Below are 20,352 nucleotides of genomic sequence, written 5' to 3' on the forward strand. Positions count from 1 at the left end.
ACAGTGAGACTGTGATGGCATACACACAGACCATGGAGGGAAGGTGGGAGGGGGTCAGGGGCAGCTAACTGACCACACAGGGAAGGTGGGAGGGACCATGGCAGCACAGAAGACCATGCATGGCAAGTGGGAGGGTTAGTGGCAGCACAATGGCTATGATGGGCAAGAAGGAGGGTGGAGGGGCATGCACAAAGGACAATGGAGGATAGAAGGGAGGGTCAGGACCTGTGCACAGACAAGAAAGTTCAGGGGAAGGGACCTCACAACAGACCACACGGGGCAGGCAGGAGGAGCAGTTGCAGCACAACAGACCAGGGAGGGCAGAAGGGTGTGGCAGTACAATGGACCATGTAGGACAGGAGGAAGAGGATAGGGGCATGGCATGTGGACAGGCAGGGTGGAGGTGGCAGGGACAGGTTACAGTCATCTGACAATGCTAGGCAGGTGGGAGGGGAGTGGCAGCTCAACAGAACACTCAGAGTAGATAGGAGTGGCAGGTCCATGGGACATGGTGGGCAAAAAGGATGGAGCAGGGGCAAGCACAAAGACATCGGAGGGCAGGGGGAAGGAGAATAGGGGCAGCAAGCTAAGCACAGAGTTTAAGCAGGAGGTCAATGATGGGGCATAGAATTGGGCAATGGAGGGCAGGAGGAGTGGACTGGTACATCATACTAAATTGAGGGCAGTGGCAGCACATCAGACCATGCATGGCAGGAGGGAGGAGGCTAGTCCATGGATTCACACAACAGAGGATAGGGAGGAAGGGGATGGGGCAGCAAGCTAACTGTTCAGAGAAGGCGGGTATTAGGAACTTTATTGTTTTTAAAACATTGTGTCTGTGCGAACTACTTAAAATATGAACAAGTATGCAGCATAATCTCACTTTTATTCAGGAAGAAGAGGACGTTTGTGACTGTGACTCCGGGCTCACTTGGCAGAAACACCCCCTGACCCTCCAGCCCCTATCGCAAAATGTAATGCCCGTGAAAAGGGTAGGTGAACACAGTGTTATATAGAACATAGTCCTGAGAGCACGATTGAAAATGAAAACTAAATATAGTGTATGGTATAAACTATGCACCAAAAAGTGTGATATAAGATGAACCGGGCGTGAAATATAATATGCAATACATTGTGCGCAATGACAGATTCATTGGAGAGCGCGAGATAGCACAGGCACTAGCGCGTGCTATGCGATATGCGCCTTGGAGTGTAATATGCACAGGGCAGTGTTGTGTAACCTAACTAGTCTCTAAAGTTGTAATATAAAATATGTGCTGGGGAGTGTAACGTTGCATATGCACTGTGACAAATATATGGATCCCAGATTGTAATATGTATGGCATAGCACTGTGCGTTATAACATAGGCATCGAGAAAGGCACGTTAGATGGGGCAATATAACCCGTGCGAAGACAAGTGTGGCATGACATATTCACGGGGTGGTGTTACAGTGCACATGGGCTAGAGAGTGTCATAGCATATGCACTAGCTAGTGGAATACAACACAGAGGTGTGTGGCACTCGGCAGGCAATGGTGGGTGTAACACAGCATTGGGCTCTGTCAGGAGCACGCTGTGACTCTCAAGTGATGTTCGTCCCCTTTCCAGAGAGTAAAATAAAAAGTATTACACATCCGGCAGTGGATGTGTGTTTTATTAACCGTGAGGGGGGTTTCTTGCATAGTTTTGGTCGAATTTTTGTCGAATCCCCTTTGAATGGCTTGGTGTGCATGTGTATTAAATGTGCCCGTCAATAGCTACCCATGTTTGTATAAATAAACGACAAGGGTGTCTACCAGGATTAGGCACGGTAGGGCATCAGACATGTCAGAGCTTCACTAGTGGTGTAAATACATTCCACGTGGATTCATTGCATGCATAGTCGCCTTTTAATGAATATCACGCAAATCGTCATGGTGATAGGTACGTACGGTTTGTCCAGCATGTCCTAGGTGTGTCTATAAATATATATTTTTTAAAAATAATAAAAAACAGTGGCCGGCCCTGGGGATTGGGGTCAAAAAAATATAATTAGGAGACTGGCCCTGGGTTATGGGGTCATCAGGGCCAATAAATTAGAATAAGAAGGGGAACCAAACAGCCCCCCTTCTTAAAAAACTAAAATAAATAAAAGACTGGCATCGTGCCGGAGGCCATGCCCCCTCCGTGCAGCACTCTGCAAACGCGCCCCCAACAGGCATCTCCAGTATGCGCCAGGGAGCTGCGCTGCAGCCAGGTGTTCTGAGGCCAAGACCCTTTTTACACCTCTCTGCAACGCAGCTCTGTGGCGCTTACTGGAGGTACCTAGTGGTCTAGTTTGACCCTAGGGACCCTTAGGATTCAGGGGGACTTAATCTCTCAACTTAGAACAGCCACAGGGCGCGTTTACACAGTGGTGAAGGGAGGGGACGGGGCCTGAGGTGACGTGTGCAAACACGCACTATGGCATGTTTTAAATTGGGGATATAATTTCCCTTCAATACTGAGGGCCCCTGGGGGCTAACTAGCCCACCAAGTGCTTCCAGTAAGCGCCACTGAGCTGCATTGCAGAGAGGTGGTCCAGGCCGTGCCACTTTTTACACCTCTCTGCAACGCAGCTCTGTGGCACTTACTGGAGGTACCTAGTGGGCTAGTTGGACCCTAGGGACCCTCAGGATTCAAATGAACTTAATCTCCCAACTAAAAATGGACACAGGGCGTGTTTACACAGTGGTGAAGGGAGGGGACGGGGCCTGAGTTAACGTGTGCAAAAACGCCGTGTGGCCTGTTTTAAGAGGTGGTTTTAATCCCCATGCCGTATTATACACTAGGGGCTTACAGAGGAGGTCATGCTAATCACAGGGGGACCCCAACGCATAATGTTCCCTAGTGTATGTAGGTGTTTTCACTGTATTCTAAGTGTCTTTTAACATAGCACTGGCTCTAGGACTGGTTAGTCAGACTCAGTTACCACCAGTATCCGTCTGAAAAAGTTGAGGGTACAGGATGATTTTGCAACAAGGCTTCTTTCTGCTCTTCTTTTTGTTCTTTCTGCACGTTATCCTTCTTCCTGCACTTATCTTCGTATTTGAGGACTTCTGTTGCTTCTTTCTGCACTTCTTTTGTTTCTTTCTGTGCATTTTTTCTTCTTTCTTCACATGTCCTATCTCTGTAGGCATAGTTAGAAATTAGCATTTAAAAAACCTTTGAAATTCACAGAAAAAACCATAGGTTTCAGGCACGTTATAGTTAGGAATTAGCATTTAAAAAACCTCAGAAATTCACTGAAAAAACCATAGGTTTCAGGGGTGTTATAGTTAGCTGGACTTTTCACTTGTACAAAACCATTGAAATTCCCCCGTTATAGTTAGTTCAGCTAACTATAACTCGCGCGCCCGCAATGCACTGCTGATGACGTCACATATTACATCACTCATGACATGGTCAGTGACATCACTCATGACATCACTGATGACATCTCAAATGACATCACTGATGACATCACTGATGACATCATCCTTGTGATAGAGTGGCAGACCTCCTCTCACCCTAATATAACCTTTGATACACACATTCAAAAATAGAGACTAAAATTTTCAAAACAATGGACATACCAATACCAGTTACAACAACCTCTTCAGTAATTCTAAGATCCACATACACATCCACTCATTCACCAACAGTCCTATACAGTCACTCATACATGTACTCACTCATCATATGTACTCATACACCTATACATCCTGTTACACAATGCCACTCATCCATAGAGTTACTCACACACATAGTCACTCATGCTAATAAAGAATCAAACATACATTTACTTGCATATACAGTTATACACACACCACCATACTTACTTCTACGGAAACTTACACATACTTAGTCTTTTAAACAATCACTTATAGAAACACATACTTATTCATACAGGAACTCTTTCAATCTCTCACTCTCACATATACTCACATATATACACCAATAGTCACATATACTAGTTTAAAACATATGTAGTTACTCATAAAGACACTATTGAGACAGGCATTCACTCACTAACACACCCATACACACACTCATCGACCCATACAGTCCTGCACACATGCTGTGTTCAACACATACAAACAGTGAGTCACTCATTCATGCACCTATGCACTACGTAATACCCCCCACCGAACCATGCAGACACTCAGACTGATACTCAAAAAACCAACTAATAACCTATATAGACACCAATGTAGCTACTCACCAACCCATGCAGCCACTTATACACAAAGTGAGAGACTGATACAGATATTTACATATTTAAACATTACTCACTAAGCCATGTATTCACTATGATACACTTAATCAGTCAGTTACACAATCAATTTTTCAAAAACAAATCATCCATTTAGACACTTATATACCCATTTATTCTTCCATCGACCTTGAGATATACATATATAAAACATATTTAATTTTCAGAAAAACACACATTCACTGGATGATGTCATCAGTGATGTCATCAGTGATGTCATTTGAGATGTCATCAGTGATGTCATGAGTGATGTCACTGACCATGTCATGAGTGATGTAATATGTGATGTCATCAGCAGTGCATTGCGGGCGCGCGAGTTATAGTTAGCTGAACTAACTATAACGGGGGAATTTCAATGGTTTTGTACAAGTGAAAAGTCCAGCTAACTATAACACCCCTGAAACCTATGGTTTTTTCAGTGAATATATATATATATATATATATATATATATATATATATATATATATATATATATACAAGCAATAATAACACACTTGACAAATGCAACTGTTAAATGCATGGTTAAAAAGTAAACACAAGAATAAGCAAGTTATACTGGACGTCCTGCAAGAAATCAGAAAGATATATACACTAAATACATCAAATGATTACTTTGGTTGTGCACTCTGACTCACTCACACATCACAAAGTCAATACTCAAAGAAAACACCTCAGATGATTATAGCCACTGGAGACTGAAGGTGCACACTGTCCGTCACGCATCACAATGACTGTTATAGCCACTGGAAACTGAATATGCATGCAAAAAGCCACGCATCACAATGGCACTAATCAAAAACAAGATGCATCACCGGCTGCAAACTTAATCCTGGCCCATGCCAGACTGGGGGATACACTGCCGGGTACAAGAGAGTCAGCAAAACCGGGAACTGCTGCACTGAAGATGGCGTCCACCATTCAGGCTCAAACAATCCCGGTCTACTATAAGTCAACAAGCCCCTGCTTTATACTCTCAAAACACTAGAAGGTTCCGAGAGACCTTCCCTCTGCGCCAAGGAAGCTTACTGGAATTGGCCACCTTCCATGTAAGCATTCCAAAGGCAAAAGGAGTTCCCATGTTCCCTCTGCATTCTCACATGTTCCAGCCTTTATCTTAGCGAAGCTTACGAAAGCCTCTTGCGGTACATTCAACAATCTCCTTTCCAAAAGCAAAGCAAACTTGAACGTGAATAATCGAAACAACTTGAGCACTCTGTGGGTCTGCCTGTGCGCGCAAAAAGCTCAAGCAAGACAGAGTCAGAATTCAAGATGACATGAGAGCATGTCAAAGCCAAAAGTAAGAACTTCATAATACTTCCCAATGTACAACATTTGTGCACATTTGTGCACCACTGCCTATAGCATCACACACTTAATCCCTCAATGTACAACATAATGCACATTTGAGCACCACTGCTCATAATACTACAGTTCTAGACCAAAAAGTACATACCCAGAGATATCTCTATCTCTTATCTCTATCTCTTATCTCTTTCTCTCTCTTTCTCTCTCTTTCTCTCTCTTTCTCTCTCTTTCTCTCTCTTTCTCTCTCTTTCTCTCTCTTTCTCTCTCTTTCTCTCTCTTTCTCATATGCACATCCCACACGTTCTGTTCATGGCAAGCAACTCCTCCTATATAGATGTAAGCTTGGACCTAACTGGGATACGCAGTGAGTTAGGATGAATAATGCTGTTGCAGGAAGAATTTATAGCTGGGGGTCAGTCAGAAAGTGCTGAGAAACAATTGGTGGTAGAAGAATATAGAGATGGGGGAGGGAGAGTGGGATGTGCGACTGGAGAGAGACCGTGAATCCTTGTACAGATGCCTGCATAAGAACCCCAGAGTAAAAAGCTTTATGGAGCCTGATTGATTGGTCTCCAAACGAGATTGATTGAAGGCCTTCGGCTGTTGAACCAATGCTTTATGAATTAGCAAATTCAACACTAGATTGAATGTGGTCTTAGTTATCTCCAAGTGTTTGCACGCAGCTTGGATTATAAGATCTAAATTATTAAACCAGGGTGGTAGTTTTAGTGCTTATTATTGTAAAGGCTGTGTATGATGATGCTTTTAGGTTTCTTTTTAATAATTTTTGCTTTTATGATTTTATTGATTTTATTAGGACTTACATTTTTGGATGCATTGTATTATCCGGTCAAACAATAAAAAAAGATTAGGGAGAGCAAATTGTGAAAGGGACGTTGGAGGGATAAAGCACATAACGATGGGAGAGTCTCAAGTTAATTGGTTGCAGGAAATATTTGCTGAGGCGGTAGAAGTGGATAAGGCAACTCTAAGTATCTCTAATAGACATACTAGGCGAGGATAGGGCTAGGCTTTGTTGGGGGGGGGGGTGCTTCCTTTCAGCTGAACAAGGAAAGTTCTGCACAGCTGTCTATCAGCAGTAAACCTTTACAGAATATAAGATCAGTTAGATAAACTCCCCTTCCAGTAACCACATCATTCTTCGCTAGGGCTGGCACTCTGATCTCCTAAACAGAGACAGGATCATAGACCTGTCTCATGTCAAATATGCCTCAGTGGTTGGTCACACTCTTCCTCATGTAACTGATGCACATAAATATTTAGTTCCTGGATAAGGAGCTTTTTGGCACTTTATGCGCTGCATTGCAAGTGCAAGTTATCCTTCTTTGCTTCTTAACATGCATATAGTGCACACTACAGAATGAATTAGCCTTTTGAAGCAGTGAACTACTTAGCCTGCACTAGACACGTTCTGATGGATAAAGTTAAAAGAGGTGAGGTGGTTGAGCTCACACATACAGCAGTCTACTGCCACTGGATCCCTGAATGGGAAGCAGTGTTTTGTTGACTGATCAGAACTGTTGTAGGGTTGGTTAGTGGCTTTGACCTAGGCTGGTTTATTGTGCAAGCCCAACGCCCTCAAATCAGCACCTGCATATTTGAGGAGCCAATGGAGAACAAAAAATAGAAGAGTAGTAAGTCAGTATCTTAAAATGAAGGCTGGAACTGAGAATAGTGTAGCAGTCTGTAATTCAGTCCTGATGTAGGGCATGAGGTTGCCGTGTCAAGTGGCATTTGTCCACATGAAGCACATGCTTACGACTCTGATCCTTACTTTTGGATCAGTCATGCCCCTTCCAGGAGGTCCCTAATTGGCCAAAACCTAGCTCCTGCTCCAATCACTACAAGGCCTTAGCATGATGCTCTATGGAAGGTAGACATCGCCCACTCAGGATTATGGGTTTGAGCCCTACCGGATTAAATCCTGAACATTATTAGTAAGTGTAATGTAGAAAGAGGATTATTTAACTGCAAGAGTTGTGACTAAAGGAGTTGCAGGGGTGTTCACATGAGATTGTGACATAAACCATCGACTGTGGGGTAAGGATCAAGGCAACCCCTTGACCCTGGTGTGGTAGCGTTGACAAGGATTGGGGGCCCTTCCGACTCCCCTAAAAGGTTGTACTACGGTATGCTCCCCCTAAGGCACAGGCCATGTTAACGAAGACTGGTTCACCAATCTACACAAGTCCTATTCACTCCTTTGTTGGTTATGCTGTTATTATTTCCTTTCCTTTTCCTTAATTGGGATTGTTTTATTAGTAAAGGAAGTATTATTCTAATAAATATGTATGTTATATTCACACCCGGGACCGCTGGTGGGAATCCTCACATGTCACTTATAGGGAATGATTACTGGTGTAACATGTACTAAGAGCTTAGGCCATAACGTGTAGACGGCTGTTCCTAGATGGACAATGACTGGAGCGCAACTTTGTATGCACATAGGCTATACGATCTGTGCCTGAGCCATTGATCTGACTTTATTATAAAGCATCGCGCAGTACACTGCCGCAATGTGTTGCAGCCACCTTTGAGAAATGTCATTCTATCCGTGATGCTGTTTGACTTTTAATGTATATGATAAATATTTAAAAATGGCAATAAAAATACTTAGAAAAAAAAAATCACCATGCACATTACATTGCCTACTCACAATCTGACAACTTTATATACATCTGCCTTCCCAGAGAACCCTAACTGAGCAGATATCGGGCGTTTAAAGTGGGTATCTTGTACGCCTGGAATATGCTTGTTGAAAAAAACATACCAACAGTGAGGTACACCATGATATTCATAAACGAAAGATAAGGCAATGCCGTTCATTGGGGGCCTTGCCGTAGTACATTACCTTTACTATCATGATATGGCAGGGTGTTGAAGTATGAAATTAGATATGTAATAAGCTAGTGTGGGGCTGGGATGGTCGCCATGATACTGTGAGCCCTTCTCGTGTTCATATAATCACACGAGTTCTATAAGCTAGACAACATTTATAGTCCGATTGTGGCATAGACGGACACCTCTATCATAACATAACACTTCAGTCTCAGTCCCCACTCTCCTAGACTCATACTGTCACCCCACATTTTCTCCATGGTTCTGTCTGCACACTCCTTGCTCTCTTACATCCTCTTGCCACAGGAGTGCACACATTTTGCAGTGTCTGCAAAGCTCTTGCACAGAGAGATGAATGCCCCTAGTCTTTAGAAGACCATGTTCCTAAGTGATGCTTTAGACACTGCTGGCCATCATAGTTGATTAGATTGGGAGGATTTACACTGGCTTCTCTCACTAACATGTACATGAAGCTCGGCCTTTTACTCTTACACCTCTCTGTTTCGCATATAGAAAGCCAACTAGGCAGGTTTAAACCAGGACCCAGACAGTGCATTAAAGAAATTGAGTCAGCATGTTTGCACTCAAATAGACAGACAAGTGTGCCCCCATGAATCATCCTTTCTAAGTCCATATTACTTCCCAAATCTATTTCTCGGCCCTACAATGTCACTCTTACCATCACAAACTAATATAAAGCTCGCTGCATCTACAATTTGTGCTCAAATCTATTATAAAAGAGAACATTTCTACTATCCTGTTGATGTTTGGACGTTTTGCTTTGAACGCGGATACAAAGCTCTGTTGCAGCTTTATTCTTTCACCAAATCCCTCAAAGACTCTCTTTCCGTTGTAGGCATTTGTGGAAGCCCAGAACAAACTTACAAAGCCATTTCTGGAGCAGTGCCCGGTTCAAGGATTGTTCAAAGAACGAATGACCGAACTGTATGACTACCCAAAGTATAGCTGCCTCTTCAAGAAAGGAAAAAGGTACGTTAGTTTGTAAACCATATCTTTCCTGAGAGAACATTTAAACATTGCAATGACCTGACTGTAAGTGTACTGAACTAACAGCACATTCACACTGTGCATGCTATACAATTTTTAATCAAGAAAATATATCCGCTGCGTAACCATATGTGTCCCAATAGATTTTACTTGGAAGTGCAGGGTAGTTTCATGAATGAAGCAAAAATATCACAGAGTATTCTAAGGCCCTGTGGGCGTTGGGGAAGCACTCTAATTGTCTGGATGCTTGTCTTTTTTTAGGTCTTGCCTAAGAATACGTGCTGTCTCTTGTTTGGCATATTGTTTGGCTTACAGTCCACCTTCTGCTTAACATTGGTTTACTTCATTATCATTCTTATTTCTTGCTTCTTATTGATCGGCTGCAGTAGGCTTTCTACCTATGTGTGTTTGTCCCTCCCCTGATGCATAAACGGATTACTTGTGTCCTTCCACTGCTCATTGTTTTAGGTGCTTCTTTTTTCTTTGTGTTTATGCACTCTACCAGAGTGTGTCTTTTTTAGCTGGCTCCTTCATGTCTTCCCTCTCCCCCAGTGTTCCTTCCACCTGCTGACCCTCTGTTGTACGTATTTTTTTTGTTGAGTCCCCCACCCGCCCTCGCTCTGTTTGTTGAACCTTCCGTTGTTCATGTTGCCCCAACAGCAGTCCTTGATGCAGCCGCGCTGCTGTACAACATGGCTAAAGCCCTCCCACGCATCCACATAAAAAAAGAGCTATGATGCGGCCAGCGTTTTTTTTTTTTGTTTTTTTAGCTTTCAGCCATAGTGCACCCCAGCACCTGTGCTGTACAACATAGTTAAAAACATTGACAAATCCTATGCCTCACATAGGTGAGACCTATTGGCTTTGCTAATACTTGTGTTTCCAATGCTTTTCAAGGTCAGTGTTGGTTATGGAGAACCTTCTTGGTCTTCAGTGTTTTACTGTAATTGTGTTATGTACTTGTGTTTAAGCAACGTTAAACTATTTAGCTACATAATGAGCAACTTTGAACTTTGTGGACCAAGACAGTCACAGGCAAAACTGAGTTAATATATGGTTCATATAAAGTTTGTTCCTAAACAAAATATGATTCATATTCTGCAGTACATGTGGCACCTGCCAAAAGTTGTTCCATCCCTTGTTAACTTTACTGGCTTTACTGGATCATGAGCATCCAGGGAAATCAGGCTTGGGATCATTGTTCCTGCACTTTAACTGGCTTTGTAACCCCCAGTTGGAAGGGCGGTTTTTATCTGTTTTACTGTTTCTCCTGGTTCCCTGAAATCGGCTCTCTTTTCCTTGTAGTACTAGAGGGCACTGGGAAGTGCCTGGCTCCCGCAATGCTCAGTTTTATCACTGCCATCTTGGAAGAGCGGTTTTTATGTATGTTTTACTGTTTGTCCATTTCATTCAGTTTCGATTTTCTTTACCAGTACCTTTGTCTCAACAAGGGAACCTGTGAGACTCGGCGGGGGTTGCTGGACCCCAGTCTGCTTTTACTTTGCCCTCACTTTTAAATTTTTAACATGCGCTGAGGAGCACTCTAGACCACGCCCCCCCTAGACACCTGATTCCGGGTTATAAAGCCGGCCTCTCGGCGCGGCCATGCAGCGGGCGCTAACTGCAAGATCGTCTGTGCCTGTCCGTGCTCAGCGTCAGCCCCCTGCCAGTTTGACCACAGAAGTCAAGGGAATCATCGGCTATTCAAGGGACACCTTGCTCTCAATCAATTCTACAGATAAGACCTGTGGGGTTCCAAGACTGGACCCCCGACGCTGCGACCAGAATCCCAAAAATCCGGCTTGCAAATTCTCCCTTACTAACTTTCACAGTAAAACACTCAGTCTCACCAAAACAATGGATGTGCCCCTCAAAAAACCAGACACTAATTGTCGTGGCACACTTCTAAATGCCAGATCACTTGTTAAAAATGTAATAGAGTTCGTGGAGTTTATGGAGACGCAGAACCTTGACCTGGCCTTTGTCACTGAGACCTGAGCAGATATAACATCTAACCCAGAGTTACTATTAGCACTACCAACAGGTTTTAAGATCTTTAGACGTAATCGCCCAATTACAAAGTATGGAGGGCTCGCTATAATCTACAGAGACCATTTTAAAACCGTTTTAAACACTCTCCCTAATGTACAACTTTGTTAGTTCATAATTTTTAAATTCGAGCTAAGTAGCCATTACTTATTTGACAGACTTTTACCCTACCACCCTCCTGGGTCCAGAGAAGCATTTATGCAAACCATTAGTAGTCCTATAGAATTAAAAGCAAATTTAGCGGACTTCGCAATGCTGGGTGAATTTAATTATCACCTGGAAAACTCACTAGATGTAGACTTGTCAAACCTATTAGACCATAGTGCAGGCTTAATGTAGATACCTCAGGGCTCCACACACGAAGCAGGCCACCTCCTCGTTGGCCATTTTTTAGACAACCCACAGCTTAAATTGACATCTTCACTGCCTCTGGCTTGGTCCGACCAAAAGGCGATCGTGTTTGAGATAGAAGTGTCTGAGGAAGACAAGCCTTGTCTACCTTTAGGAAGCATAATCCGCCGCCCGTGGAGCACCATTGACATGGGACAGCTTAGTTCCTCTCTTATCCAATAAACTCCAATAAACATGCCCCCGAAATCTATGACTTCATCCTAACTAACGAGCTTGATATCATTATCCTCATGGAAACCTGGCTAAATTGCTCTTCCACCCCTATCCTTGACCTTCTAGTCCCACTTAGCCATGACATAATTCGTCTGGACAGATCTATGAAACAGGGTGGGGGAATAGCTTGTATACACTGAAATACACTCTTGGTTTCACAGTCAGAATCCACGACTCCGACTTCCAGCGAATATCTATGCAACACCATTTCAAGCAAAATCTTCCCTTTCTGCAAACTACACACATTCTACCACCCACCTGGAGACCATCTTTCCTTCATTGAACATTTAATGGAAATCATCTCATCCAATGACGACCCTTTAGTGTCCCAAATCTTCTTCGGAGACTTCAACCTCCACTGGTCTAACCCAAACGATCATGTTGTGAACTGTCTAAAAACATTCCTATTGGATCATGAGCTGACCCAATTCTGTGACAGTCCAACTCATAACCAGGGTGAAACTCTGGACCTCATCTTATCCAAAGGAAACACCATCACATTGGATTCCATTATCCCATGTGATTGGTATGACCATTACTGAATCTTCTTCTTTATTAACAGGGAGGTGTCCCCAAAGAGGGACCAACCCAAGAAAATGAAGCAATGGAAAAGGAACCTCAAACATTAACACTGAAGAACTAGCAACCCGTTGTAAAAATGCCTCGACTTCCCAAGCAGACATTATAGATGTTCATGTCCTCACTGATTTCTATAATTCCTCTACCTCTGGTATCCTGGACTCTATAACCCCTTTACAACAAAAACGTGCCTCCTCTAAAATCTACAAACCTTGGTTCAACGACAACCTAAAGGCGTAACGCTGCAACATTAGGGCAGCGGAAAGATCCTGGAGTCCAAACTCTCCACCGAACATCTAAATCACCTTAGATCGGTTAGGAACTCTTACAACAAAAAAATCTAGGGTCCAAAGGAAGTCTTCTTCAGAACCCAACTTAATCAAGCCAAAAACTGCCCCAAGAAACTTTTCAAAATTGTTAAACAACAATCGGTAAATGCACCCCACAACCCTGACCTCGTTGGCGGCTTGCCAACATGCAACAAATTGGCCACGGCCTTCACTGAGAAAACAAAGAGCATCAATATCGAACTAGAATCAAAGGGGGCTCTTATTCCAATTTCCGGGATAGCTGCTCCTCTTGTCTACCAGTAGTGGCTTGTTCCCCCTAGAGTTAGCCCCAAGAAACAACTTTACTCCCCTCAATGAAAGTGGCATCTACAACTCTCTTCTTGCGATCAAACCATCTAACCACTTTAGCGACCATCTACCACCTCCCATCTTCAAAGAAATAAAGGCTGCCATCCTCCCCTTATGGGCAAAGATTGTCAACGCTTCACTATTGCACGGCACGATCCCCGACTGCCTAAAAGCAGCGCAGGTATCCCCCATTCTAAAAAAAACCTAATGCAGACAGCTCTTATCTTAATAACTTCCGTCCTATCTCCAACATCCCCACAATGGTGAAACGTCTAGAAAAGTGTGTGCATTTGCAGCTCTGCTTACACATTGAGAAATTCCAACTTTCGGAGAGGTCACAACATGGAATCTGCACTCATTCACATTATGGATGACATTTTAAAAATGCGAGACCAAAATGAATCATGCCTCCTGATTCTCCTTGACCTATCTTCTGTCTTTGACACTGTTAATCACGACAACCTAATATCCATTCTAGAACACAGGATGGGCCTTTCAGGGCCGGTATTGCAATGGTTTACTCCTTTCCTTCACAACAGATCCCAAAGAGTCAAGGTGAATCAATCCCTATCTCAGCCCTCTAATGTAACTATGGGGGTTCCACAAGAGTCTGCCCTTTCACCCATACTCTTCAATTTATTCTTGGAACCATTAGCAAATGCTGTAAACTCCGCGAACATTCTTTTTCATATGTATGCCGATGACACTCCATTATATTTGAAAATCACCTCCTGTGAAGTATTCATTTCACTCAACTCCACCCTGATGAACACTTAAAACTGTCTCACTGAGAAACACCTCCAAAACGGAATTCCTTCTCATTGCTCCCCCTAATCACACTACCAAGATCTGGATGAAACATCTTACAGCCTTCAACTGCACTCCCCACATTATGGAGTCAGCTAAATCCCTCAATCACACTAGACCTGCACTTGAACATGCAGAATCATACCAGCAATGCAACCAAGGGAGCTAGACGCCAGATGAGTATACTAAGGAATCTCAAACCCTTCCTTTCACAGGAAGTCTTTTAGTTGGCGGTACAAGCTCTTGTACTGCAAAGGCTAGACTACATTAGCTCCATGGTCTTTCCAATCATAACTTGACCCCACTAAGGGCTTCCATTAATGCCGCAGCCAGATTGAACACTGGCATAACAAGAAACGATCAGATATCCCCCAGTGCTAAAATCTCGAAACTGGCTGCCATACGAAGCAAGAATACAGCGAAAGATTGCCTGCATGACTCGCAAAGGCCTTCATTTCAAGACCCCCATTTATCTGGCTCATAAACTAGAATGATCAGGGGGTTGCGGATCGTCACAAAGTTCATTGCGCCTAAAACCCACAGATTTTCCACTAAAAGAGAATGAGTCACAGATCTTCCTTAGACATTGCCTTGAAGGTTTGGAATTCTCTTCCACCGGAAGTCCGCCGAATCTTATCCACCGATTCTTTCAAAAAGGAAGTGAAAAAAATCCTACCAAGTTTCTGCCCAAAAAGGCCTTGGCTCCACTGCTTACTTACTGCCCTCTATTCCAATGCCCTGATTGACTACTACATTGTTGTACACCTGGGAATCCCAGCATTAGCATGCTATGCACATATATGTAACGGATGTTCTTTTCCCACTACTGGATCCGTCCTACCCTAGACGTGAAGCGCTCTGATACCCGCTTGGGTCATGTTCGCGCTATGCATATATATGTAACGAATGTTGTTTTCCCACTATTCTATCCGACCCACCCAAATTGTGAAGCGTCCTGATGCCTGCCTGGGTCATGTTCGCGCTATGCATAACTTTATAAATAAGCTCCGCCGATCTCTCCGGACTTGGACATAGCTGTTCGTAATTATCATCAATTGTTAGAATCATCACTAACCCAGATAGCCCCAGTAAAAAAAAGTTCTCATAGTCGCAATACCAACCCCTCTGAGTCTTGGTTTAATGAGTCTCCGACACAAAAAACAGGAATGTAGGAGATCTGAACGTAAATGGAGGCTATATTATACAACTGACCAAGAGATTTATAAAACAAATATGCAAACTTATAAAAAATTGATTCAAACTGAGAAAAAGAGTTACTTCACTGCAAAATTAGAAGAAGCAAAAAATTCCTCAAAGGAATTATTTGCAACAGTTAGGAAACCTTTGAAACTTCCTGAAGCAAACCCCCCCCCCCCCCCCCCCCCAACATTAATTACCAATTTTGCAACAAGCTAGCACTCTACTTTCAATATAAAGTTAAATCAGTGTACAACTTCTTCTTGGAAGCTAATCAAATTGTAGACCTAAACAATTGACTGTCAAGATGTACTTATAACTTCAGTACTAATACTCTATCTCACTTTAGGCCACTAACAGTTGATCAGACGATTAAAAATATTAACTCGAGTCAAATCTGGCTCACCCCAGGACCCCTGCCCAGACAGAATAATTCATCTGGTTCCTGAGATGATAGCCTTGCATCTTACCAAAATTTGTAATAACTTGTTCGAGGCAGGCTACTTTCCAAAAGACTGGAAAATAGGGTCAATTCTTCCTTTGCTTAAAAAACCCAACCTTGATGCTGGCGACCCTAATAACTATAGGCCCATTACTCGATTATCATTTCTGGCCAAAATGGTCAAAAAAGTTGTTAATCGGGAATTATTGATTTATATAGACAAAAACAAGAGTTTGATCCAAACCAGTCAGATTCCGCAGTCACCACAGCACCGAGCTAGCACAGATCACAGCTACGGAGGAAATACGACAGACAATAGATGATGGGGGAAACGGGCCCATGATCTTATTAGACCTTTTGGCCACGTTTGACACCGTTAATCATACTCTCATAATCGTCCGACTCAAATCAATTGGCATTAAAGACAATGCGCTCAAGTTCATTACTTCTTTCTTAGCCGATTGAATCCAAAGTTTCCCTTGGGGACTTTACATCACCAGCCTGCCCACTCCATTGTGGGGTGCCTCAGGGCTCTTCCTTGAGCCCCACCCTTTTCAATCTATATGTCACCCCACTTACACCGCTGATCAAATCCTACGAACCTCTGTGATCTGAAGTCTTTTAATTAGATAATCTGGGATGAATAGATAAAGAAAGTTGGCATAGTCAAGCCTAGTTGTAATGAAAGCTTGGACAACCGTTTTCCTCGCGCATAGAGGAAGGAGATGTAAAAATGTCTTTAGTGTCCGGAGCAGACCGAAGCATGTTCCTACCACGGATGAAACTTTTTGCCGAAAAGAAAGTTGGTTATCAAATTTAACTCCCAGGTTTCTAACCACTTCTGACTGAGGAGGCGGAGCGAGGGACGGTCATGCCAGTAGTTAGACCACTTATCTGGAGGAAACAACCCAAATAAAAGGACCTTTGTCTTGTAAGTCTTGCACATAAGCTGATTACTACACATCCATTCAAACACTGCTGAAAGGCAGGCTTTAAGAAGATCTGAGTCTGCATCTACCCCTTTATTAAAGGAGATGAGAATCTGTGTGTCTTCCACAGTGGAAATTACCTTTGGTCCAAAGGATGTCACAAACTTCGCCAGAGGGGCAAGTCCAGTATTAAAAAGAGTGGGGCTCAATGCAGATCCCCCGTGGCACACCCACCGAAAGAGTCTAAACCTGGAGAAAAAGGGGTCATCTGGACCTATTGCCCTCTGTTCTCCAGAAAGAATTTCAGCCATTCCAAAGCTAGTCCCACCAGACCAATGGCCTGCAAGCTTTGAAGAAGTGGGGAGTGCGAGACTTTATCAAATGCTGCTGAGAGATCCAATTACTATCGGTGCCACCTTGCCGCCCTTGTTTAATGAGCATTTTATATGTTCAGTCACTGCCAGTAGAGCGGTTAATGGTGCTAAACATAGGGCGAAAACTGGACAGACTGGGTGCAGGAGATTATTAGCCTATAGATAATTAGAAAGCTGCTGATTAATAGATTTCTCCAACATTTTAGTGAAAGGTGGTAACAACGAAATAGGTCTATAATTAGCTAAAACATTCGGATCAGCTGAAGGCTTGTTATTTTATAGGAGGGAGTAATTTAGCCTGCTTCACTCCCATAGTTCCAGAGAACTATGGGAGTGAAGATAGATTCATTTAGCAGCAGGATTAATCACATACACCACCTTGACCAACAGATCAGTGGGACAAGGGTCAGAAGGAGGTCCCGATTTCAGTTCACAGATTGCAGACTTGTAGTCATCCAAGGAGATTGGTTTAAATTGGAGCAGTGAGCACTTCCTGCTAACTGCAGCCACGCCATTGAGGACTTCCTAAAAATGGGCAAAAACTTGGATGTGGCACAATGTACTCTACATTGGTCTCTCATTGAATTACAGCAACACCTTTTTTGCAGATCTGTTTAGAATTTGGCCTATGCAAACAAGTATTACTACTTAAAGCACAATATTTGAGGTGCTGTCAAAGTGCAAGGTTATCAACCCCATACAGAGGAGGCTATAACATGGAGCACAATGTACGAAAAACGAAGTGATCAATATTATACTTAGACAGATTATTTACTTAAAGCATTGGAAAATGAGGATATGCAAATTGCTTGGTGTATGCAAATAAGAAGTCCAAGCTTGAAAGCAGCACGAAAAATAAAGGTAGGACAAAAGAGGTTCGATGCTCAAAGTTTAGTGATATAAAAACACATATGCTTTGCTGCCCTTTAATAATCTTGCTCTACACCAGAAGTATCTTCTTTTAAATCTAGGTAAGATCACCAATGTCCCCCCACCCCCTTGAATAAGCTAAATGTTGCACAAATTCGGCTAGCTGGAATAAAAGGATTTTGGGATCCCAAATTTGATGTTAAAAAAAAAAAAAGAGAGCTGATCATGTGGCTAAAAAATTAGTCCCTGGAAAATGTATTTTGCTCCTGCCCAGAAACATTGGGAATGTGTGAAATATTGGATGAGCAGCTATACAAGAGTAAAGATCTGTGGGGCATTAGTGGAGGCTATGCTTAAATGTGAGCTGATGTTAAATTCATGACATTGGTAGCCGAGAGATTGTTGGAAGAAGCCTACTCGCCATTCTGATCAGAGTTTAAAAAAGAATTATTTTATCATCTGGTTTGTTTAATCAATTTTTATTTTGAGACAAGTTGTGACTAGCACAGTTATATTTCTGTAACAAGAGCCAACTCGTCTTTTAAAATGTTTTAATTGATTGGCTATATTTTATTAAGCAAGCAACACATTTGAACTCTTTCTAAATATTTCCCAGACATTCACTCCCACTCCTCAATTCCTCATACCCGTTGAAAATATATTGAGCAGCTTGAATAATACTGCTAAGTCAGAACCAAGTAGTTATTATTTATTCTTTGTTATTTATTTCATTTCAGTTGCTTCCCTTAATTACTGTATCATTTTCTGCATTTGTCAATGTGAATGGACGAGGGAGGGTCTGGCGGTGGTTTTCTCTCCTGACCATAGGAGGTCTGTTCTTATTCTCTGAGAACCAAGCAAGCATACATAATTTTTAAGAAAAACTATCAAACTGAAGGGGTTCTGTAGCATATCTAACTCAATAATACTTTGCCTGGGAAGGGGAGGGAGAAGAGTTTGTGAACGCAGACAAACAGCAGTTTGCAGATGTAGACAAACAGCCATGCTTGTGGGCGTTCACAAACTTCTAAGGCTAACAATGTCTTAAAGTGCCTACTTTCCACATTGTGTAAATTAATGGGTGTGGAGAACTCCATGCACATATAAATGGACATAAGTCTCCAGTAATCCTTTTGTGAATTCCTGTACGACGTTGCATGAGATAAATGTGAATCTAGTTATGTTTATGACAAATGTTCCCTTTTGTATAAGCCCCGATGAGTCAAGTGTGTTCCATTCCTCAGACTCTCCATTTGGCTGAGCATAGATTTTTAACAACTTGTTTTACAAAAACCATACTTGTGGCTTTCCTTAAATATAATTTTAATTCTTCTACTGGGTAATCTGTTCAGAATAGGTGGGATTAATGAAAATAGCACGAAAACCATAAGGATACTGTGCATGCAAACGTAATTTATATAATATTGTTTTTTGTTAAAATGCGGATCTCCTATTAGTAGTACCACTTCCAGGGCTACCACGTGCAGCTCCTACGGTGCTTGCTGGCAACATTCAGATCAGATAGACCGCTTTTGTTGACAATAAAAAACTGAGCAGCAGTTTTTGATTCTATTACTGCAGTTACCAAATGTTTGTATATGAAAGAGCATAACAACTGACAGTGCCGGAGCTGCATTGTTAATACTTTGACAAACCTTAATTTGCAGGCTTAATTTCTGCCCCCTTTTCTAATTAATGAAACTGTTCAAAACCGAAGCGCATTCCATCTTCGTACCTGAACTTGCAATTCCAAGCATTTTTTAAAAAAAAAAATGATTTTTTTTTTTTTTTTTAATTCACATTATTCTGGAAAGGATTACATACACTCCTTCACATTTAAAAATGTTAGTCTTGTCTATCTGGTTGAGTTAATGTAGTTAGTATTTACATAACTTGTAAAAAAAATCTTATTATATGCATTTTTCTGATTATCCGTACCATCCGTTTGATGACAGTCCCCAATGTAAATACATTGCACACCACCAACCCTCCCTTCTGTGTTTAGCTTTATTTTCACTTGCACCGCAGTAATTGTTTGCTGACCTGTTTTGCCTGGTCACCTGATGTGGAATAAAGATGGCAAACATTTTCTCTGTCAATAAAGTCTGGCTGAGGTAACCCACGTTAATGAGGGTGGCTGTTGCAGCATCATTTCTCGTCCTCTTGGTATCATGGCACCAATTGTCTTAGTGTTTCTTAAAAACTCTTTAATTTCAATATTAAAACAAACTGTAAAATGTCAGTGGGGGTGTAACATACTTTGGCCTTGTGGCACAAAGGTGCTCATTACTTCCGTTGTGCAAATAAATGAAGGGGAGATGAATGTTGTCTGTCTTTTGAGGTCTCAAAAAGTAAATAATATAAATGCACCAAAGTAGTTTGTTTAGGTATAGACA

The 20,352-nt window shown here is 42.3% G+C and overlaps 1 protein-coding gene across 2 annotated transcripts in view; it reads left to right on the forward strand.

Annotated features, from left to right (window-relative positions):
- The window catches only part of PREP (prolyl endopeptidase), a 692,721-nt gene that overhangs the window by 76,537 nt on the left and 595,832 nt on the right, over positions 1–20,352 (forward strand). For both annotated transcript variants that reach the window (XM_085611249.1, XM_085611250.1), the window contains exon 3: positions 9,296–9,429. In XM_085611249.1, coding sequence (XP_085467375.1) covers positions 9,296–9,429 — 134 coding nt within the window. The remainder of the gene's footprint in view (positions 1–9,295; positions 9,430–20,352) is intronic.

Source organism: Triturus cristatus, chromosome 6 (genome assembly GCF_964204655.1).
Source record: "Triturus cristatus chromosome 6, aTriCri1.1, whole genome shotgun sequence".
NCBI lineage: Eukaryota > Metazoa > Chordata > Amphibia > Caudata > Salamandridae > Triturus > Triturus cristatus.